This window comes from Mustelus asterias, chromosome 23 (assembly GCF_964213995.1).
Source record: "Mustelus asterias chromosome 23, sMusAst1.hap1.1, whole genome shotgun sequence".
NCBI lineage: Eukaryota > Metazoa > Chordata > Chondrichthyes > Carcharhiniformes > Triakidae > Mustelus > Mustelus asterias.
Window position 1 is genome coordinate 69,049,304 of NC_135823.1, and position 25,046 is coordinate 69,074,349.

At 44.2% G+C, this 25,046-nt stretch overlaps 1 protein-coding gene across 1 annotated transcript; it reads left to right on the plus strand.

The window, feature by feature from the left end:
* Positions 1–10,796: 10,796 nt before the first annotated feature.
* Positions 10,797–22,154, plus strand: LOC144510406 (transmembrane protein 238). The gene is made up of 2 exons (XM_078239852.1): positions 10,797–11,345; positions 22,056–22,154. The coding sequence occupies exon 1, from the start codon at positions 10,853–10,855 to the stop codon at positions 11,339–11,341; it is 489 nt and encodes a 162-aa protein (XP_078095978.1). The 5' UTR covers positions 10,797–10,852; the 3' UTR covers positions 11,342–11,345; positions 22,056–22,154.
* Positions 22,155–25,046: the final 2,892 nt, after the last annotated feature.

Genomic DNA, 25,046 nt, shown 5'->3' on the forward strand with positions numbered 1-25,046 from the left:
GGACTGATGTGTGAGGAGAGATTGACTAGGTTAGGATTGTTTTTGCTGGAGTTCAGATGAATGAGGGGGGATCTCATAGAGACTTATAAAATTCTAACAGGACTAGACAGGGTAGATGCAGGGAGGATATTCCCAGTGGTGGGGGAGACCAGAATCAGGGGTCACAGTCTGAGGATTCAGGGTAGACCATTTAGGAGGTAGGTGAGGAGACATTTCTTCACCCAAAGAGTGGTGAGCCTGAGGAATTCATTACCACAGGAAGTAGTTGAGGCCAAAACATTGAATGTATTCAAGAGGCAGCTGGATATAGCACTTCGGGTGAATGGGATCAAAGGTTATGGGGAAAAAGCAGGATTAGGCTATTGAGTTGGATGATCAGCCATGATCGTAATGAATGCGGAGCAGGCTCAAAGGGCCAAATGGCCTCCTCCTGCTCCTATCTTCTATGTTTCTATCTCCCTGACACTAAGGGGCAATTGAACTTGGCCAATCAACCTAACCCGCACATCTTTGGGCTGTGGGAGGAAATCGGAGCACCCGGAGGAAACCCATGCAGACATGGGGAGAATGTGCAAACTCCACACAGACAGTGACCTGAGGCCGGAATTGAACGGAGGTCCCTGGCGCTGTGAGGCAGCAGTGCCACCATGATCTCTTGTTTTCCCCGTCCGATAAATTTCATAACCACTTAATGACCAGTTGAGATGGGTTGTAATGATATAATTCAAGACTCCATTTCTTAAGAACTGACCATCTCACTTTTCCTGGGTAATTTTTTCCGAGATCAAATATGACCCAAATTAATTGTCTTTTCCATTGATTCAACGACGATTAGCAGTGAGTCGCTGGGCCACATGGAGAGGAAGGTTGGAGATTGCTGCTCTCTGCTGGGTTAGCCCTAGTAACTGAGCACAAAATCACCTGAATGGCAGAGTGATATTGCCTGGGGTCTCTGTCTGCTCCTGGTTGCTATACAGCAACCCCTGTTGGACACACAGCTGTATGGACATTAGGAACCTGCTTGTTTCTGCAGACATTGGCAATCCAGGTGTGCACATGTAGATCTACCACAGGAACAAAATATTGGAAGACTGGAAACGTTGGCTCTATTCTCTTTTCCCACGATCGAGATGCTGTCAGGCCTGCTGAGATATTCCAGCATTTTCTGTTTTTGTTTCAGGGACTGTTGAAAATGGAATTAAAAATTAATCGTCATTTTCCACCTTGCTTTAGTTGCGTTGCTGTGAACTAAATTAAACAGGGCTCCTAATGCAGAAAGCTGGGGCGGTAATATTTCCGTTTGTATGTTGCTTTCATCTCACTTCTGGATTTAATTGCATCTATCACTTGGAAGCTGCAGGCATCCGCTATTGGTCAGAAACATCAAATATGTTCAAGAGCAGAGTTTCCATACTGAATCAAGCTTTGATTTCATGAAGTGCAGTGAATTTGTTTTGTTTTATTTGTTGTTAGAACAAATTAAATTATCTCACTATGATTGATGTGTTTAAAATTATGAAAGGAAAGGACAGGATAAATAGAATTATGATGTGGAGATGCCGGCATTGGACTGGAATGGGCACAGTAAGAAGTCTCACAACACCATCTTAAAGTCCAATAGGTTTATTTGATATCACGAGCTTTTGGAGCACTGCCCCTTCATCGGGTGAGTGAGTTTTTAAAGTTAAAGTTTTAAAGTTAAACTTTTTATTTATTAGTCACAAGTAGGCTTACATTAACACCGCAATTAAGTTACTGTGAATTTTCCCTAGAAGCTTCTTAAATAGAATGAAACTGTTCCCAGTAGCTGAGGAATCTAGAACAATGTCACACAGATACCAGTTTGAACATAAGAGATTGAGAACAGAGGAGGCACGGTGGCACAGTGGTTAGCACTGCTGCTTCACAGCGCCAGGCACCCGGGCTCAATTCTGGCCTTGGGTCACTGTCTGTGTGGAGTTTGCACATTCTCCCTGTGTCTGCGTGGTTTCCTCCGGGTGCTCCGGTTTCCTTCCACACTCCAAAGATGTGCGGGTTAGGTTGATTAGCCATGATAAATTGCCCCTTAGTGTCAGGGGGATTAGGAGGGTAAATACGTGGGGTTAAGGGGATGGGACCTCGGTGCAGACTCGATGTCCAAATAGCCTCCTTCTGCACTGTAGGGATTCCATGAGCAAGAAAATCATCTTTGCAAAGAGACTTATGAAAGTGTGGAATTCAATACCAGGGCTAGTATTTGAGAGAGAAGCTATGCCAATATTTGCAAGCAACATTCACAGCACAAATGTGTCAGGCAATGACGATTTCCAACAAGAGAGAGTCAACCCATCTCCCCATGACATCCAATGGCATGGCTATCGCTGAATTTCCCCACTATCGACATCCTGCCGGTGACCATTGACCAGAAACTGAACAGGACTAGCCATATGAATATTGTGGTTACAAGAGCAGGTCAGAGATTGGGTATTCAGCATAGAGTAAGTCACCTCCTGTTTCCCCAAAGTCTGTCCACTCTCTACAAGGCACAAGACAGGAGTGCGATGGGATACTTTCCATTTACCCGGATGAGTGCAGCTCCAACAATGCCATCCAGGACAAAGCAGCCCGCTTGATTTGGCACCCCATCCACTACCTCCACTGCCAACACACAGTGGCAGTAGTACGTACCATGACTGCAGAATCTCACCATGGCTTCTTCAATAGCAGCTTCCAAACCGATGACCTCTACCACCTAGAAGGACAAGCAGATGTTTGGGAACACCACTACTTTCTAGTTTTCTTCCAAGTCACACACCATCGTAACTTGGAAATATATCACTGTCCCTCCACTGTCACAGGGTCAAAATTGTGGAACTCCCTTCCTAACAACAACACATAGACTGGAGTGGTTCAAGAAGGTTCAAGAAGGTCGTTCACTTAGCGCAATTAAGGATGGGCAATACGTGTTGGCATGGCCAACCATGTGACAACCACATCCTGCAAATGAATACTTTTTTGGTGGTACAGCAGCATAGTGGTTAGCACAGCTGCCTCAGAGCGCCAAGGACCTGGGTTTGAATCCTGGCTTGGGTGACTGTGTGGTATCTGCACATTCTCCCTATGTTTGCGTGGGTTTCCTCCGGGTGCTCCGGTTTCCTCCCACTGTCCAAAACACATGCTGGTTAGGAGCATTGGCTATGCTAAATTCTCTCTCAGTGTACCCAAACAGGTGCCGGAGTGTGGCAACTAGGGGATTTTCACAGTAACTTAATTGCAGTGTCAATGTAAGCCTACTTCTCATACTAATAAATAACCTTTTAAAAAAAATAGTCGTTTGGTCATTCAGTACATGAGTATTGCTGAAAAGAGAGATATTTCTGTCAAAGTTTTCATCTTACACTCATCAGGACAATTTGCAGAAATACCAAATGTAAAAGGAAGAACAATTTTTACAGTATGAGAAGAGAGCTGATTGATTGGCAAGTGGACTATGATTTGTAGAGGCATTGTCATGAAGAATGCACCAGTTGATTATGAGTGACAGTTAACTGCCAAGCATTGTTTGAAATTTAAACCAGGCAGCTTGACTCTGTTTGCTTAAGGCATTTCCCTGAGGAATGAACCTGTGAATGGCTGCCACTTATTTTGTTTATCTGAAACAGGTGCAATGTGTGTACATGTTCAGAGTTGCTGTCTTTCAGATAAGCTCATGTACTGTCTTAGGTGGATGCAAATGATCCCATGGCCATATTTTGAAGATGAACCAGGAACTTATCTCCAACTTCCAGGCCAGTAATTATCCCTCAATTGACGTCATAAAAACAGGTGATCTAGTCATTATCACATTACTGCTTGTGGGAGCTTGCTGTGCACAAATTGGCTACCATGTTTATGCATTACAACAGTGATTACATTTCAATTGTACTTCATTGGCTCTAAGTTTGAGACTCTGTCCCCTTGGTCTAAACCCTAGGAAATACAATCCCACTTTGTGCAATCTCTTCTTGTGATTTAATTCTTTGGAGCCCAGATATCATTCTGGTAAATCTACACTGCACTCCGTCCAACGTCAATATATCCTTCCTAAAGTGTGGTGAACACAGCAGTGAAGGTGAGGGTCTAATCAGGGCTTTGTATAACTGAAGTATGACTTCTCCTGTCTTGTATTCCAATCCTCTCTATATACAAGGCAGCATTCCATTAGGGCTTTTGATTATTTTCTGTACCTCTTCATAACATTTTATTTATCCAAGTGCCTGGACCCTTAACTCTCTTTGGACCTCCACTTTTCACCATTTAGAAAGTATCCTGTTCTATCCTTTTTAGGACAAAAGTAAATGTTCCCACATTTGCCTACACTGAAATTCATTTATCATAGTTTTGTGCATTCACTTAATCTACAATACAAAAAGTTTTATGCGTTCCTCTATCCTGCTTACAATCCTGCCTGTCTTTGCATTATTAGTAGGTGTGTATATGTGGCTTTTCATCTCATCAGCTAAGTTGCCAATAAATACAGTGAATCGTTGAGGCACCAATGCAGATCCTTGCAGGGTCCCAATTGTTACACATTGCCAATTTGAGTGGCTGTCTATTATCGCTACTCTGTTTCCTATCACCCTGACATTTTTCTAACTAGGTCAATAATTTGCCTTCAATTCCATAAAATTCAACTTCAGCTAAAAGTATCTTATGAGGGACTTTATCAAATGCTTTCTGGAAGTTTATATAAATAATATCCTAATAAATATTATTATATATTATATAAATAAAACTCACTATTTTAGTTACCTCTTCCAACATTCCACAAGGCTTACCAGACATGACCTATCCTTTATCCATGTTGGATCTCTCTGTTCAGCTGATTTTCAATGCGTTTGGTTACTTTATTCTTATTTTTAGAGTCTAGTAAATGTCTGACAACAGGTGTTAGCTAACTCGTCTATAAACCCCTGGCTTTCCTCTCTCATCTTTCTTAAGTTATGGGCGGCACGGTGGTGCAGTGGTTAGCACTGCTGCCTCACAGCGCCAGGGACCTGGGTCCAATTCCAGCCTCGGGTCACTGTCTGTGTGGAGTTTGCACTTTCTCCCTGTGTCTGCGTGGGTTTCCTCCGGGTGCTCCGGTTTCCTCCCACAGTCCAAAGATGTGTAGGTTAGGTTGATTGGCCTTGCTAAATTGACCCTAGAGTCAGGGGGATTAGCAGGGTAAATGAGGGTTGCAGGAGTAGGGCCTGGGTGGGATTGTGTTCACTATAGACTCAATGGGCTGAATGGCCTCATTCTGTACTGTAGGGATTCTATGATTCTATTCTATGATTACAGAATAACGTGTGCAATTCTCCAATCTAAAGAGACAGTTCCAGAATTGAGAGAACTTTGGAAGATTGCAGTTGGGGTTTTGATGATGTCCTCACCTTCTTCCTGAAACCCTGGAATGGGAAGCCACTTGGTACAGGGGGTTGTCACTCCTTAGTGCCCTTACTTCTTTCTTTATTCTCACTTTGCTTTGTCAATGTTGGTAAATTACAGTCAGAGCAGACATGATTTTATTGGATGGTGGGCGGGTCAGATTCAAATTCATATTTTCCTGTCCCTGGTTCAATATTAGTTTGCTTGGGGAGTCCAGAATGCTGACCTCTTCCTGCACTATAAATATGAATTGATTAATTATTCAATATGTCCAACATTTCCTTCTTTACAATGCCAATATCACCATTATCAATTTTCAAGCAACCCACACATTGGCATCTCTCCTAACCCTCTTTCTAATGAGTGTAAGGATTCTCTGTGTTGAGTTTCATATCCCTTGCAAGCTATCTTTTCATATTCATTTCTGTTGCTCCTGTTACCTTTGCTGTTCTCTCCCATTCACCGGGGTCTGTGCTGGTTTTGAATTTTGCATGTTCTTCCTCTTAGTTTTATGTAGAAACATAGAAACATAGAAGTTAGGAGCAGGAGGAGGCCATTCGGCCCTTCGAGCCTGCTCCACCATTCATCATGATCATGGCTGATCGTCCAACTCAATAGCCTAATCCTGCTTTCTCCCCAAAAACTTTGGCCCCATTCGCCCCAAGTGCTATATCCAGCTGCCTCTTGAATACATACAGTTTTGACATCAACTACTTTCTGTGGTAATGAATTCCACAGGCTCACCACTCTTTGGGTGAAGAAATGTCTCCTCATCTCCGTCCTAAACGGTCTACCCCAAATCCTCAGACTGTGATTCCTGGTTCTGGACTCCCCCACCATCGGGAACATCCTCCCTGCATCTACCCTGTCTAGTCCTGTTAGAATTGTATGTCTCTATGAGATCCCCCTTCATTCGTCTGAACTCCAGCGAAAACAATCCTAACCTCGTCAATCTCTCCTCATACATCAGTCCCGCCATCCTTTGTTATCTCTTAACTCTTCAGTTGTCCCTGTCTGCCTTTTTTTTGCCAAGTAAAACTTCTGACCCTTGAGGCATAAACTTAGAAAGGACGTGAATGACAAACTGGACATTGGAGGTCCAAATCAAACCCTCCGCAGTGAGTTCTCCTCCCTCACCCACCCGCCTTTTTTTAAGGGAAGTAAATATATTAAAGCATTCACCAGCAAAAAAATCTCACAGACACCATTCAAATTGTTCTTTAAAACTCACATAAATGTGGAATAAGGCACAGTATCTTGGAAATCTGAAAGGAACAACTCGCTGTTAGCACTGCTGTCTCACAGCGCCAGGGACCCAGGTTCAATTCCCGGCTTGGGTCACGGTCTGTGTGCAGTTTGCACTTTCTCCCCGTATCTGTGTGGGTTTCCTCCGGGTGCTCCGGTTTGTTTCCTCCCACACTCGAAAGGTGTGCAGGTTAGGTGGATTGGCCATGCTAAATTGCCCCTTAGTATCCAAAGATGTGTAAGTAAGATGGGTTCGCCATGGGAATTGCGTGGGGTTACAGGGATAGACATAGTAAGAAGTTTAACAACACCAGGTTAAAGTCCAACAGGTTTATTTGGTAGCAAATGCCACTAGCTTTCGGAGCGCTGCCCCTTCATCAGGTGGAGTGGAGAAATGCTCACAAACAGGGCATAGAGAGACACAAACTCAATTTACAGAATAATGATTGGAATATCACAAACAATGTGAGTGGAGAGAGCATTAAGCACAGGTTAAAGAGATGTGTTTGTACCTTTAAGACTTGATTATCTGTAAAGACTGCATTCCAATCATTATTCTGTAAATTGAGTTTGTGTCTCTGTATGCCCTGTTTGTGAGCATTTCCCCACTCCACCTGACGAAGGGGCAGCGCTCAGAAAGCTAGTGGAATTTGCTACCAAATAAACCTGTTGGACTTTAACCTGGTGTTGTTAAACTTCTTACTGTGTTTACCCCAGTCCAACGCCGGCATCTCCACATCGTTACAGGGATAGGGCAGGGGAGTGGGAGAGTGCCTGGGTAAAATACTCAGTCAGAGAGTCGGTGCAGACTCGATGGGCCGAATGGCCTCTTCTGCACCGCAGGGATTCGATGAATCCAGCAGCACACATCCAGGACACGGTGAAAGTATTTCAGGGATGGAATCTTTATTCAGAACACTTGCGTCAAACCTAAAACTTCAAGTGCCAGCTCCGTGCGGGTTATAAACATTCTGCGTCGCGGTGTCTGGTGAAGTAGGAAAAGCCGAGTGGAAATCTTACATCAATCCTCAAACCCCTCCCCTCCCACCCCCAGCCACCATCACTCCTAAACTATTGCAACCAGAAGACCATATTGAGCAAGTTGAGAGTAGATCAAAGGACCGCCGAAAGTGAATTTAAATTACAAGATGCCGCCCTTTAATTCGAGCCAAAAGATTAACCAGTTGGAGAAAGAATCCATCTCAATCAAATTGTAATAGTCTGTGAGAGGGGAGTAATTTATCACGAATAATCTGTGTTAGGCGATTGCTGAATTTGTGGAGTAGCAGGATTCGAAAACATTGACAAGAACGAATATGGCACAACGAATTGAATATTTATTTAATGTAATTCCTCGAAGAATTAGCAGCCTCGAAGGGCCAAATGGCCCCCTCCAGCTTCTATATTTCTATACTGTGTAATTCCTGTAATAAAGTGTAAAGGGGGCTGTGAAAGTCAAAATTAGACCGTTCTAAGTGGACGATAAATATATATATATATTTATTCACATATATATATATATATTATATATATATATATTTATTCAGTAAATTGTGAGATTTCCCTCACCCTTTCTATTTCTGGTTGGCAATATGTACAAACCTGTGGGACTCTGGCTATCAGAATCTTACTCTAACACTCGAATTTACAGTCCCCTGTATTCAGACCCGGTCAAAGGATTCACATTTCAGTCACAGCTCCCTGTGTGAAGAACGCTGTCAAAACCAACTCTTCATTTCAAAAGGGCAAAGTTAGGAATAAAAGCGTTGACTGGATCCTGTGTCAGACTGTATCCTGATTCACCCATTCCGACTCGGACAGTGAGATTCGCTTCTTAACATTGATTGAAAACCAGAGAATCGTGTGTAACCCTAGCCAGCGGGAAGAGAAGGTCAGGTAGGAATAGTTTGCACAATTCATAGCTTCCAGCAAATTAAACACATACATTTCGATGTTAGTTGCAGTAAACCGAGTGAGAATGGTGAGATGTGTGTGTAAGGTAAAGCTAGAAATGTTCATTGAGGGGAATAGTTGGAAATAAACCGGGGATCGACAGGCGATGGAAAATAACTGGAGTTCAGAGCTGAGCAAAAAGCTTCACATTTGGACCGCATTCTGACAAACTCCTTGTTTGGATCAGGAGAGGATGTGAAAAAGCGTCAGGGGAAAGTATAGAATATCTGGATGTAATTCCCCCAGGAGACTGTGTGTGTAACTCCCGTAATAAAGTGTAAATGGGGAGTGGGAAATGTCAATATTAGACAAGATGTGGAGATGCCTGTGTTGTGAGACTTCTTACTGTGCCCACCCCAATATTAGGCAAAGCATGATTGTGCCAGTTCTGAGTGGGCGAGGGGGAATATAATTCCCCAGGATAGTGTGTAATTCCTGGAATGACTTCACTACGACTCTCACCAACTTTTACAGATGCACCATAGAAAGGATTCTTTCTGAACAAAGAACAAAGAACAATACAGCACAGGAACAGGCCCTTCGGCCCTCCAAGCCCACGCCGCTCCCTGGTCCAAACTAGACCATTCTTTTGTATCCCTCCATTCCCACTCTGGTTGTATCACAGCTTGGTATGGCTCCTGCTCTGCCCAATTCCGCAAGAAACTACAAAAGGTCGTGAATGTAGCCCAATCCATCACGCAAACCAGCCTCCCATCCATTGACTCTGTCTACACTTCCCGCTGCCTCGGGAAAGCAGCCAGCATAATTAAGGACCCCACGCACCCCAGACATACTCTCTTCCACCTTCTCCGGTTGGGTAAAAGATATAAAAGTTTGAGGTCATGTATAAAACCGACCCAAAAGAACAGCTTCTTCCCTGTTGCCATCAGACTTTTGAATGGACCTACCTCACACTAAGTTGATCTTTCTCTACACCCTAGCTATGACTGTACCACTACATTCTGCACTCTCTCCTTTCTTTTTCGATGAACAGTAAGAAGTCTCATAACACCAGGTTAAAGTCCAACAGGTTTATTTGGAATCACGAGCTTTCGAAGCGCTGCTCCTTCATCAGGTGACTATTAACGGTATGCTTTGTCTGTATAGCACGCAAGAAACAATACTTTTCGCTGTATACTAATACATGACAATAATAAATCAAATCAAATAATGAAGTGTAAATGGGGTTGTGAAAAGTCAAATTTAGACAAAACATGAGTTTGCACACTTATGCCAGTTCGAAGTGGCCAAGGGGGAATGTAATTCCCCGAGAATAATATGTAACTCCTGTGTTAAAGTGTAAATGGGAGTGTGAAATTCACAATTAGACAAAGCATGGGTTGTGCCAGTTCTAAATGAGCTAGGAAAGTGTAATTCCCCGAGAGTAGAGTGTACGCCTGTAATGAAGTGTAAATTGGGTGTGAGTCAAAATCAGATGGTGCTAGTTCTAAGTGGGCACATGATGTGGAGATGCCAGCATTAGATTGGGGTAAACACAGTAAGAAGTCTCACAACACCAGGTTGAAGTCCAACAAGTTTATTTGGAATCACGAGCTTTCGGAGCACTGTTCCTTCATCAGGTGAGTGGAGAGGTAGGTTACACAAACATGGCATATATAGACAAAGACACAATTGCAAGATAATGGTTGGAATGCGAGTCTTCTCAGGTACCTGAAAAAGGCTATATAAAAGACAATAGATGAATGCTTTCAAGAGGTGGCTGGATATAGCACTTGGGGTGAATGGGATCAAAGGTTATGGGGAGAAAGCAGGATTAGGCTATTGAGTTGGATGATCAGCTATGATCGTAATGAATAGCGGAGCAGGCGCGAAGGGCCGAATGGCCTCCGCCTGCTTCTATCTTCTATGTTTCTATATGTTCCAGCCAATAGACAAATATCCCATCTGCCTTCTTAACTACCTTATCTACTTTATGTGAGACTTCTTACTGTGCCCACCCCAGTCCAACGCTGGCATCTCCACCTCAAGTTGTCAGTGGGTAAGGGGGGATATATATTTTTATTCAGTAAATTGTGAGATTTCTTTCCCCTTTGTATTTCCGGATGACAATGTCCAAATCCGGCTATCAGAGGAGCTGCAATAAGTTGAACAGGTTGCATTGGGTACAAGTCAGGATTGGCTGTTGTTTTATTGGTGAAAGAGGTCCCAACCCCGCCCACAGGTGACGTGCCAGGTATTGGCCAGGTGAGTGTGGGCTAGGTGTGTAGCAGCATTACCTGGAGAGAGAGAGAGGGAGGGAGAGGCCATGGCGTTGCTGCAGGCGGCCCTGGGGCGGTGTGCCTGTGCTTTCTGGCTGGCGGTGGCCTTTGATGCGGTGGGACTCACCGTGCTGATGCTGGGGGTATTTGTCAATGTCTTCTTCTACGACTTCCTCATCTACGCCGGTTCCATCGTCATCTTCATGAGCCTGGTGTGGTGGATCTTCTGGTACACGGGCAACATCGAGGTGCCCCAAGAGCAGCTGGAGGACGACGTGGGTCTCAAGAAGCTCTCCAAGAAAGGGGGCTTGCTGAGGAGGTGGTCCAGCAGAATATCGCAAACTTTCCGGATCAGGTCCTGGAGGTCGGGGACCAACCTGCAGAGCGGTGCCAAGCACACAGACAGCAACAAGATCAGGGAAAGCTCATTCAGCTTCCCCATACCCAGTGATGGACATCTGCAAACACTCTCTCAGTCTGTCACCGCCCAGGTCCACTCCGGACAGCCGCAGGACAGGGAAAATCCGCCGATTTAGCCGGGTAACCACAGTCTATCTAACCCCTCCCTGAACTAAACTTGGGTGGCTTTTCACTATGGCGCACAGTGTTTATTTAGCAAGGAGTGTTTACCTAGAAGCTAATTATTAACCATTTCTGCCGCTGGGAAATCGCATTGAGAGCTGTTTACTGCGTTATACAACTGGGTGGAGACTTTCACAGAGACTGGGATCCGCAATTCCAAATGTAATTGATAAAATCAGGCAAAGGTTACCCTTTAAAAGTGTAAAGATCAGAATGAGTTGCTATGTTGTGGAAGTTTCACTTTATTTAGGGTCCAGATACAGATCAGGACCATCCTAACCTCACCCCTGCCTTGTACATGTCACAGTAAGAAGTCTCACAACACCAGGTACATTGTACATGTCACTACAGTTTGTCCATGACCTCATAAAGGACCAGTCAGTGTTTCATTAACTTTCTACTCTTGTCCCTACATCCTTGTACAATAACAGCTGCTGGCCAGCCACATACAGTGTTTTAGCCACATTAGTAGAAAATATCCAACATTTTGATTTGATTTATTATTGTCACATGTATTGGGATACAGCAAAAAGTATTGTTTCTTGCGCGCTATACAGACAAAGCATACCATTCATGGAGAGGGTGCAGTATGTAGTGTTACAGTCATAGTTAGGGTGTAGAGAAAGATCAACTTAATATACGGTAGGTCCATTCAAAAGTCTGATGGCAGCAGGGAAGAAGCTGTCCTTGAGTCGGTTGGTACATAACCTCAGACTTTTTCCCAATGGAAGAAGGTGGAAGAGAGAATGTCCGGGGTGCACGGGGTCCTTGATTATGCTGGCTGCTTTGCCGAGGCAGTGGGAAGTGTAGACAGAGTCAATGGATAGGAGCAAAAACAAAAATGCTGGAAAATGTCAGCAGGTCTGACAGCATCTGTGAAGAGAGAATAGAGTAAGAAGTTTAACAACACCAGGTTAAAGTCCAACAGGTTTATTTGGTAGCAAAAGCCACACAAGCTTTCGGAGCCCCAAGCCCCTTCTTCAGGTGAGTGGGAATTCTGTTCACAAACAGGGCATATAAAGACACAAACTTTGGACATAAAATTCACAAACCCTGTTTGCGAACAGAATTCCCACTCACCTGAAGAAGGGGCTTGGGGCTCCGAAAGCTTGTGTGGCTTTTGCTACCAAATAAACCTGTTGGACTTTAACCTGGTGTTGTTAAACTTCTTACTGTGTTTACCCCAGTCCAACGCCGGGATCTCCACATCAAGAGAGAATAGAGCCAAAGTTTCGATTCTAGATGACCCTTTGTCAGAGTCTGGCTCTACTCCCCACAGTTGCTGTCAGACCTGCTGAGATTTTTCAGCATTTTTCAGTTTCTGTTTCAGATTCCAGCATCTGCAGCATTTTGCGTTTATCAATGGATGGGAGGCTGGTTTGAGTGGTGGACTGGGCTTCATTCACAACCCTTCGTAGCTTCTTGTGGTCTTGGTCAGACCAGGAGCCAAATCAAGCTCTGATACACCCAGAAAGAATGCTTTCCTTACATGTGTTCAAACTACAAATAAAGGCCCTTCACAAGTGCACAGTTACTCAGCTAATATCTACTACTATTCAATAACCAAGTAAAGAACTTGCAGCGATCAAAGATATTTGCACCCTCTTACATTTCACTAATACATAACAAGGTTAAAAAAGTGCATGTACAAGTGCCATGTGCCTCCGAGATCACATGTCCAGGGTCACCAATTCTCCTGGATTTCCTGGGAATTGCTGCGCACTGTCTCCAGGCGATCTTCACACTTTAGTGGCAGAATCTTTGGACATAAAATTCTTGGTCCTCAGGACCATTTCTGGGCCTCAACCACATTGGTGACATGGATGGACTCTAAAAGGAAGTGGCCAAATAGCTAGTCACCTCTGCATTCACCATCCAGTTTAGGATGGTGGGCAGGAAACTGGGTTGGGGACATCAGCAGCTTGGATAGTGTACCCCCCCCCCAAACCCATTAATGGTGGAGTCCCTCAAAACTGACCATTAATACTTCACACATCAGTTCCCTTGGCTCTCTCACTCTTCTTGGAGAAGTAACCTATTCATATGTTTTGAGCCTTTTCAGTCTGCCTGGGATTTCCAGCTGATTTATGCTGAAGTTAGTTCTACTTGGAGTATTCCACTGAGGAAGAACTATTTTCTCCTGGTATTCATGAGGAATGGAGTCATTTATTGTAACAACTATCTCAGGCTCATTCCCCGATTCTATTTTGTTTCATCCCTTCACTTAGCTTCTTGCTGTTGTACTGGTGAAAAGCTAATGACTGCAATATTTCACATCTCCAGTCACAACTTTCCAGGCTCTTTGTTGATCCTCTGTTCACCATATTTTTGTATGTTCCATATTTACCCCAGTGAACTCCTTCACCTCTCTTCCTACAGGATTTATTTATGTTATCCTTGCTTCTTATTTCACAGAATCCCTACAGTGAAGAAGGAGGCCATTTGGCCCATTGAGTCTGTACCGACCACAATCCCACCCAGGCCCTATTCCCGTAACCCCACAGGTTTACCCTGCCAATCCTCCTGACACTAAGGGGCAATTTAGCATAGCCAATCAACCTAACCTGCACATCTTTGGACTGTGGGAGAAAACCAGAGCACCCGGAGGAAACCCACACAGACAGTGACCCAAGCAAGGAATCGAACCTGGGTCCCTGGTGCTGTGAGACAGCAGTGCTAACCATTGTGCCACTGTGCTGTCCTTGTGTGAAGCTTCTGATTTGCATATTTATTTAGCCCTGTCCTTAGCCTTGTGCTTTGCTGTTTTGTTTTGTTTTCAAATCTCCCCATGGTCTTGCCTTTCTCCATCTCTGTATCTCCTCCAAGTGCACAACACCCGAGGTATCTGTGCTCTTCTAATTCCGGCCTCTTGTGCAATTCCCAATTATAATACCGTTAGCTGTCTAGGCCCCAAGCTCTGGAATACCCTCCACACATATCTCCGTCTCTCCACCTCTCTATGTTTCAATCTCTCTTCCCTCCATTAAGACACTTCTTATCTGACTAAGTGTCTCATATTGTGGCTCAATTTCATACTTAGTTTTCTAATACTCCATGAGGTGCCTTGGGATGTTCATTACATTAAAGGTGCTATCTAAATATGCATTGTTGTTGAACTAAGTTCCTGTTAGTTTTGGCAATGATGACCCCCCCCCCGCCCCCCGCAACTGATTTTGCTTCCTTTGAGTTAATGAGCTCCTGGCATTGTGTGGGACCTTTGTGATGCCTGGGAAATTTAATTTTGCACTGCTGCAATAAGGTCTAATTGTACATTTGATCATTTGAGTTGGCTTCCTGCTGCTGTCAGGTTTTACCAGTGGGAGCCCACCTTCAGTAAAAGTGCACGGAGGGGGAACAAGTTGGGGAGCTGGCCGACAATTGTCTTTCTGAATTTCTGCAGCCCCCACCTCCGAAGCTGCTTCCTCACTTGGAGAAGTCCTGCCTGGGTTTCCTCCTACCGCACGTCCCCCCCCATCCCTCCACAATCGCTGCTACCTCTCAGGGAAGCCTCTGGTTTGATGGCATCACCCCCAAGTTCTGCAGAGCCACAATCAGTTTCAGGGTGATTATGAATAGGAGTAGCTGGTGGGGGAAAGGGAGTTGAAGTGAGATAGGGGAAGTGAGATGGAGCAGAGGGGGAGGTACGTGTCTCAGATAAACAGAGCCTTGAGGGTCGGGGAAATTGGGGATTGGGGCCGGGATTCGAAAGTGATAGCAGACAGGAGAGATAAAAACAGAGGGTAGCAAATCAGGGACTGGGTTTTGGGGAATGAGAGAGGGGGGTGGGTATCGGGGAGAGGGAAATGTGAACTGAGGGATTTGGGCTTCGGTTGGGAGGAGGGGAAGAAGGAAAATGGGGCTTTGGGAGTGGGGGGATATGAATGAGGGTGAGACTGGATAGGTGCAGGTTCTAGCACACTCTGCAAAGCTGACAGCGATGGAAATAACTGGGTGAATGTCAGTGACATTGAGAAATGAGCAACCATCAAAGAGCTGAGTGAAAGAGTTTACTGCAAACAAAAAGTTTTAAAGTTTATTTATTGTCACAAGTATTAACACTGCAATGAAGTTACTGTGAAAATCCCCTAGTCGCCACACTCTGGTGCCTGTTTGGGTACACTGGGGGAGAATTTAGCGTGGCCAATGCACCCTAACCAGCACGTCTTTCAGACTGTGGGAGGAAACTGGAGCACCCGGAGGAAACCCACGCAGACACGGGGAGAACATGCAAACTCTACACACACAGTGACTCAAGCCGGGAATCGAACCCGTGTCCCTGGCGCTGTGAGGCAGCAGTGCTAACCACTGTGCCACCGTGTCGCCCAAATAGTAAAAGATCATCTCCAGTGGGGAACAAAAGCGAGCAAGGGGGCAGAGTCTGAGGACTCTTACCAGGCAAATCAAAGGGGGTCGGGAGATGGAACTTTCAGCCTCGACCTATGCTGCATCTTCCATTGTTTTCTGAAATCTCTGCTTTATTAAAGCCAGGTCTGGGCAGTGCTGTCTGGCTGCATTCAGGATGTCATGACCTGTGAGAAGGGCCCTAAACAATAAGCCCACTGACTGCCCCATATGCGATTGGTCAGTACGGATCAGGTTGGCCTGTGCCAGCCAGTTTCAATATGTGAAATCCAAGTACAGATTGGATCTCATGGTGGCTCCGGGTCAAGGATAAGTGAGAGAGATGAGTCCAGTGAGAAGTAGTCTTGTCAGGGGATCCTGACTGCACTTGGTGCAGTCGAGGGGATTCTGGTGGTAGTTACTGAGTGAATATCAGCAGGTTATAGGATTACTATCAGTTACTGTAGGAAATGATGGTCCACACCTATCATCATCCCTTCCATATAAACTATGAGTGAGTTATTGTATTATTGATGGTTATAAGGGGAATCTCAGTGTTACCAATATTAACATTAATCATCAATGAAATAAAGTGAGCCACTATTAAGTCATTGGTAGAGTCAATGTACCTCCTACCTCTGATTTCCCTTTCATGAATGTCTCCCCATTTCTTCCCCACTCTCACTATCCCTCCTTCGCCTGCTTGTAGGTCATAGAGTCATAGAGGTTTACAGCATGGAAACAGGCCCTTCGGCCCAACTTGTCCATGCCCCTAAAAAACCCCTAAGCGAATCCCAATATCCCTCTGTACCCATCGTACCCATGTAACTATCGAAATGCTTTTTAAAAGACAAAATTGTACCCGCCTCTACTACTACCTCTGGCAGCTTGTTCCAGACACTCACCACCCTCTGCGTGAAACAAATTGCCCCTCTGGATACTTTTGTATCTCTCCCCTCTCATCTTAAACCTATGCCCTCTAGTTTTAGACTCCCCTACCTTTGGGAAAAGATATTGACTATCTAGCTGATCTGTGCCCCTCATTATTTTATAGACCTCTATAAGATCACCCCTCAGCTTCCTACGCTCCAGAGAAAAAAGTCCCCGTCTATCCAGCCTCTCCTTATAACTCAATCCATCAAGTCCCGGAAGCATCCTAGTAAATCTTTTCTGCACTCTTTCTAGTTTAATAATATCCTTTCTATAATAGGGTGACCAGAATTGCACACAATATTCCAAGTGTGGCCCTACCAATGTCTTGTACAACTTCAACAAGACATTCCAACTCCTGTATTCAATGTTCTGACCGGTGAAACCAAGCATGCTGAATGCCTTCTTCACCACTCTGTCCACCTGTGACTCTACTTTCAAGGAGCTATGAACATGTACCCCTAGATCTCTTTGTTCTGTAACTCTCCCCAACGCCCTACCATTAACTGAGTAAGTCCTGCCCTGGTTCAATCTACCAAATGCATCACCTTGCATTTGTCTAAATTCAACTCCCATCTGCCATTCGTCAGCCCACTGGCCCAATTGATCAAGATCTCTTTGCAATTGGAGATAACTTTCTTCACTGTCCACCATGCCACCAATCTTAGTGTCATCTGCAAACTTACTAACCATGCCTCCTTCTGATTCTTGCAATCTTTTGCACATCAGTTGTTGGCACAAAACCATGGCACAGTAGTTAGCACTGCTGCCTCACAGCACCAGGGATCTGGGTTCAATTCTGGCCTTGGGTGATTGTGTGGAGTTTGCATGTTCTCCTCATATCTACATGGATTTCCTCTGGGTGCTCCAGTTGTCTCCTACGATCCAAAAGTGTATGGGTTAGGTGGATTGGCCATGCTAAATTGACCTTTAGTGTCCCAGGATGTGTAGATTAGGGGGATTTGTGGACTAAATGCATGGGATTACAGGGATAGGGGTAAGAAATTCTGTTGCAGAGTTGGTGCAGACTCAATGGGCTGAATGGCCTCCTTCTGCACAGTAGGGATTCTATGATTCTAAAGATATTCAACTGCAAGGGATCCAGCTTTTCCTAGGTAGAAGCGCCTGGGGATGTTTCATTACACCAAAGGCATTGTATTGTTGTAAATTAAAGTAACTGCAATGCAGATGTCATGTGATCATGTGTCACATGGCAAGAATGTCACATGATCAACCCTTCAGGAATGCTCTCAGCCATAGACAATAACACAACTGCCCAAGGATGCTTCCTATTACTCATTTTCATCTTTCATAAACCATAAATCTAGTTAGCCACATAATGGATTTCTAATTAGATGTGGAAAGTGGATACCGGACAATGCTGGTCCAGACTTTTACCTGTGGAATACTGTGTGCACAGTTAGCAATCATTTATACTATTTTAACAGACTTATTTTACTCTTAAGGAGCATGTTTACATTTTACATGTCCTCATCCACGCTGACCTTTGACTTTTATGAAATTCAAATTCTTGCTTTGTATTCCCTTAACAAGATATAGAATATGCAGTGTATCTGAACATAACATATACATTTTATCCCCGTTGATAGAATACTGCAATAAAGTCAATCTGGAAATATATGGCATTTTAACTGAAAGAGAAGGAATTTTTAATGCAATGATGTTATTGTGGGTGGCATGGTGGCACAGTGATAGGGACCCGGGTTCAATTCTGGCCTCGGGTCACTGTCTGTGTGGAGTTTGCATGTTCTCCCCATGTCTGCATGGGTTTCCTGCAGGTGCTCGGGTTTCCTCCCACAGTCCAAAGATGTGCGGGTTAGGATGATTGGCCGTGCTAAATTGATCCTGGTGTCAGGGGATTAACAGGGGAGTAGGGTTGGGTGGCATTGTGATCGGTGCAGACTCAATGGGCCGAATGGCTTCTTTCTACACTGTAGGGATTCTATGATTGGTGTTAACGTGGATGATCACAGAGGTGTTGATAACATATCTGTTGTGTTCCTTTTTCTTGAACACAAACAGAATTCTCACACTAACATTGCAAGTGGAATCATAGAAGTTCCACAATGAAAATTGTGTGATACAACTAACATCTCCTAAACAGACTGACCTTCACTGAGTAACTCACCTGATGAAGGAGCAGCACTCCGAAAGCTCGTGATTCCAAATAAACCTGTTGGATTTTAACTTGGTGTTGTGAGACTTCTTACTGTGCCCACCCCAGCCCAACGCCGGCATCTCCACAACATGTTAACTCAGTAAGCAAAGGTAATGGCAATGAAAGCGTGGATTGGACGGAGGGAGAATGAGTGAGTCAAGGTGAAGGCCCATCACCACCATCTTCTCATGGCAACTGTAGAGGGACGGTAAATGCAATCTTCCCAGTGTTTTCCGCATCCAGATAATGAAGCATATCAAAAGAATGGCACTCCATTCACTGCCAGAACTCATTTCCAAAGTTGTCTGAAACTCCATGTGCAAATTCACATCACTCGAGGGATAATTACATCAGCAGAAAGGAAATCTTTGTGTGAATCAAAATGTAATAGGATGGGGAAAGGTTAAAAGAGAATGTCACAATGGGGTGGACACTGTGGTATAAGGGTATCTGGCATTGCAATGGTTAATGTGGGACTGGGTACAGTACTGCCCACAGGGTGATGTAAAGAGACAAGAGAGAGTTGTGGACAGAATAGAGACCTACGTAGATGCAAGCGTGGAATTAGCTCCTAGCTTGGACTATACCTGCATGTATATACAAGGCTGTGTGTTATTAATGAGCAATGTTTAACAACACAAGTCCCAGAAACTCTTCATCACAGGCACAAATTTAGAAAGTTCCTGTTGAACCTTGAAAAACATGGCAGGTCATCAACAGCATTTTCCAAGACTGAAGGGCAGAAGATTAAGAAATAACAAACCAAGATGAAAGAAAGTGAAGCTCTAGGTGTAAACATAAATGTGTAAGTGAGTCATGGTACAGCCCGACCTGTGAGTCTTACTTGAAGACAAAGGAGTGCTATATGAGCAACTTGCTGTCTGTGCTACCCGCCAGCACGAACCTATAGACTAACGCTGTAAAATGCAGGGGGTGCATCAAAGATTCAGGCCAGAGCTAACTGTTAGGATCCGTGTGTATGTGGAAGCTCTGTGCTGCATGATAGTGATAGCATGTTTTTGAACTTGTCTACAATAGGCCGGCTCAGTCAGCATCTGTTCTTCTGCTAACCCTGTGGAAATTGTTCTCACCAGCATCCTGCTTGGTGATTAACCCCAAAACACTCCTTCTATTCTGCTTGGCGGAAATCAGCGCAGAACTGATTACCATATGGAAATGTCATGGAAATTGACATTTCCATATGATTAGCCCGGGACAGTATTTCCTGGGCCTGCGAACATTCCCCCTCCCACCCACCCCGCCGGGAGTGGTTCCCACCAGCAGGGTTTACAACTGCTCCCCACTAATGGAGAGCAGGTGTCCTCACCCCCTGGTGGGGACAGAGGCCATTGAGGCCCCCCCAGGGGTTCGGGGGCAGAGGGGGGGTGCCCCTTGGGTAGTGCCAGCCTGGCACTGCCCACTGGGCACTGGGCAGTGCCAAGGAGGCAGGGCCAGAGGGGATACTGGGGGGGGCCCATTGGGGGGGCGATTGTTGGGGGGGACCTGCTGCCACTCTGCAAGTGGGATTGGTGGAAAAGGCAGGGAGGAAGGCGATTGGGTTGGGGCTGGCCAGGGATGGGATCAGGGCTGGCCGAGGGGTGAGGGATGGAATTGGGGCTGGCCCACTGGGGGTCTGGTAGGCCAGCGATCGGGAGGCTGGCAATTGGGGTGAGGCGGGGGGGGGGGGGGGGTAGTGGAGTCCACACCGACAGATTGGCGCGTGCGCAGTGGCCCATTCAGCACATTGCTGCCGGCCTCTCGAGTGGGAGGCTTTTCAAAGTGAGTCACGCTTTGGCACTCTGTATTGCTCAGTGTCGGAGATTCGTTCAGGTAAGCACACCCAAAAAAAGGTGGGAAATACTCCCATTTTCCCGTCAGTTGGGCACTTAGTTCTGTTTCGGGAGAATCCCGGCTGTAGTCTCCTGTATAAAGTGCCAAGTTCCTCCTTGCTTTAACAGGATCTCTTCCTCCTGCCTCACCAGGGTTAACCTTCCAGTGTCTTCTTAAACAAAGTTCCCTCACTCAATCTTCTGAGCATAATCAAATGGACTGCGAGTAGCAAGGCACCCTCCAGTGACTCCTTGGTCTTTAACTCTCCACCAGCCTAATTCATTTGAACTAGAGTTCCTTTCTTAACCCCTTATCTTCTGCTTAGCATAGCAGCATGTATTGTGGGTCTTCCCAAATCTCTCTGTCTGACTCACTGTGAGAGTGCAGGCACAAAAACCAGCTGATTCCTCCTTTGTCTGTGGGTTTTAAAACATGCACCTTACCTTCAATAGGTTTTAACTTGGGGCCCCTGTCCCCATTGCAACCAGGTCACATGGGCATATCTTTGGAGATCTCTCCATTTTACATTGAATTAAAGAAGACAGTTTAAAACATAATTGTCTTATAAAATCCAGCGTTGGTAACACTGTAAGAATAGTGGACATCTGGAATTCTTTCCTTAAAAATTGGTTTGGACGTGGGACCAGTTGAAATTTGCAAGATAGAGAACAATAGATTTTTGTTAGGTATGAATGTCAAGAGATCAATCAATAATGGGTAAATGTGGTTGTTTGTGGTACTGAACTGCATGATCTAATTCAATTGTGGAACACTCTTGAGGGACTGAATGAGTTACTCCTGTACTTCCTTGTATTTGCTGTGTTTGAGCAATGGAGTACCCACAATGACACAACACTGAACTCTTCTTATCCATACAAACATCCACACATGCACACCTTAGCAGTGGCCACTGAACTGCGGCCAGGAGTGAGCATACCATTTGGTTTCTCAAACGTTTAGTCGAGGGGTGACAAATTGCAGTTGACAATTCACTGAGATCAGCGCAGGTCAAACATGGAATGGCCATGTCTGTTCAAACATTCTGCTGCAGCTAGCAAAATCATCACCAGAGCTCCAGATTTAATCCTAAATGAGCACTAGATCAATTTGTGGATTGGGATGTGATTCTGTTGACTATATTCTGATTCTTTTTCACAATGGCGTGTATGATGGCATATTAGTCACTGGCAAGTTAGATTCTATACTAATACAGTTAAGAGATTTATGTTTCTTTGATATAAGAATCTGTAAATATACCATAGAATCAAGAGTTTACAGCACAGAAATAGGCTGTTCAGCCCATCATGTCTGTGTCGGCCTTCAAGCACCTATCTATTCTACATTGGACAATACAATATAGTAACTGATCCCAATTTATATTTTTACAGAATCCGTTGTGAACCTCAAAAGGACCACTACCAAGTCTGAATGTTGATTACCAGGAATCCTTTTATTTAATATTACCTTAACATTTTAACAAGAAGGAATTAACATCTTTGACAATTGTCAGAGCGTTATCTGCTATGTTTCTTCTCTGAAGAATTTGGCCTGCTGATGAATGAATGTGTACATGTTCTTAGTCGTGAATTATTCCATCGGAATTTAAATTGCTTTTTTCACAATTATATTGCACTTAATTATATTTATTGGTTCGCTCTGGCGAATTAGATAAAATGTATTTTGCACAGGAACATGTAATAAAACATTTTTGTAATTATGGTCTTGCAATTCATCACAATTTCTGCTATGTTATCTAATGGCGGCACGGTGGTTAGCACTGCTGCCTCAGAGCGTTAGGGACCTGGGTTCGATTCCCAGCTTGGGTCACTGTCTGTTTGGAGTTTGCACATTCTCCTTGTGTCTGCGTGGGTTTCCTCTGGGTTCTCTGGTTTCCTCCCACAGTCTGAAAGATGTGCTGGTTAGGTACATTGGCCATGCTAAATTCTCCCTCAGTTTACCCGAACAGGCGCCAGAGTGTGGCGACTAGGGGCTTTTCACAGTAACTTCATTGCAGTGTTAATGTAAGCTTACTTGTGACACTAATAAATAAATTTAATATGTTTTGGGACATACAGAAATATTACAGTTTAAACTCATCAGTTTTTCAGGAACAGAGAGTGAGTTTAGTACACCATTAAAAACCCAGTTATACCTCATGTGTAACATTTTCAAGAGTTTTTAGATTGAGATTAATAGCATCAAAGGGCAAGTTTTCATTAGTTCAATGATTTCTATTTGATTGCCATCTCGAGAAACTCCAACACTGCATCCTAAGGGGAAGTGTAGAATCTCTGACGGCACCTTCTGGATTTTCTCACTATACTGCACATGGGTGGACTCCAGATGTTGCTGCCAGTTTCAGAGGAGCAGTGACAGTGAACGCTAGCAGTTTCACTGCCATTACTACTGCAAACATTAAGCTGATAATTAGTAAGTGTTAAACAGTTACCATCATTTTTGCTTCTATTTGATTGGCTTTACAGTGAAAGATGTTTTCCCATATGTAATCAAAGTCTTTTTGTTTCTGTTGACTAAACTGTTGTCCTCCCTTTGAGAATTATTTTATACACTACTGTTAACTATTTTTGCTTTGTGCTCTACATTTTAAAAATACAAGTTAAATATTAATATGAATGCTGGAATGGATCCTTCATATAAAACAAATGATGCAACTGAGATTGTCTATGTTAACTTTGCAATAGCTGACAGAAGCTTTACAAATGGATGGTTTGGCATTCAGTTTTTATCCAAGCTATTAACCATGTAAATCAGTCTTACAACAGCAAAATACTGCAGATGCTGGAAATCTGAAATAAAAACAGAAAATGTTGGATAAACCTCAGCAGGTCCGGCAGCATCTGTGGAGAAAGAAACAGAGTTAATGTTTCAAGTCCATATGACCCTTCTACAGAACTGAGGAGAGGTAGAAATGTGATTATTGTACAGTTGGAGAAGTGCGGCAGGGATAGGTCAGAGCAAAGGGGAGGTTTACAAAGGTGTCATAGACATACGACAAAGGAAGGAATGTTAATGGTTCCATTAAGGACTGAACAGTAAGAAGTCTCACAACACCTGGTTAAAGTCCAATAGGTTTATTTGGAATCACAAGCTTTCGATGCGCTGCTCCTTCATCAGGTGAGTGAGACTCATCCCAGTCCAAGGCCAGCATCTCCACATCATGATTAAGGACTGAAGGATGCTAATTGTGGAAAAAGGTAAGATAGCAGACTGTGTTAATAGGCGAACAAAGGTCATTGCTCAGTGGGACAAGGGACCGATGGCCCTGTGAGGGAGGGATAGGGTTGCAACGGGGTCTTGACTCCCAAGACCACATTACCAGCTTCAGTTTAAGATGTGATTCTTTCGACCAAAAACTAAAGTGAGGCTGTTCTCTTGTCCTGATGCACATTAAAGATCCTGACGTGAAGAGGAGGAGGAGATTTTGTGTTCTGATTGGCATTGCTCCGTCAACAAACACCGCCAGAAAACAGGTGAATAGCTTGTTCGTCTCATTGATGTGGGTGCGATTTGCAAAACAGCTGCTATACTTGCCTACAAATCAACAGTTGCTGCACTTCATCTTTTGTGAAGAGCTTTGGTATATTCCTGGGAATATGGTCAGGTGTTACATCATTAAAAGCCTTTCAGTTTTGTGTCACACAGTCTTGAAACAGTATAGTGGCCATTACAGAATGAAGAGCTTGCAGGATATAATGTGGCTGAGTACAATCTGTAATGTTTACTGGATAGGAATATCAACGGAGGTGAATGCAGTAAGTGTGAATTACACTACCAGCGTTGCTAAGGTTTATCTCCAGCACCTTGTAATTAAACTGCTCAGATTACACTTTGTCAGGTGTTTAAAACCATTTACTTTATTCCTATCTCCTGCCTGACTTCATCCATAGGGGCAATTAAGAGTCTCAGAGCAATTTCCCAGTGGCCAAAGTGCACACCCTTTCAGCATCTTGTATCGTACAAAATTCTCTGTGATATTCCTTCCTGCTTTTTACCTAATAGACACATTGTATTGCTTGCCTCAAGTTATTCATGATTACCCGGAAACTACAATGCAGACAATTCGAGCAATGTTTTGCTGCTTCTTGCAGACAAGTTGGGTTATTCATTAGTTTTAAGTATATCACTGCATCAAAAAGCCTCTGGCATAGATTCCCTACACAGCTCAGTGAGTTCACACAAGGATATACTTCCTGCGCCGAATTTGCAGGCAGGGAAGTTTGGCAAGAAATGCTTTCACCAAGTTCCCATCCAATTAGCAAAGTATACAGTTTTCCAGCAGTTTATTAGGCTGTCTAGAAGTGGTCAGTCACTGTTCCAAAGCAAAGTAAAAGTAATTATACTGAACAACTCATGGGCCA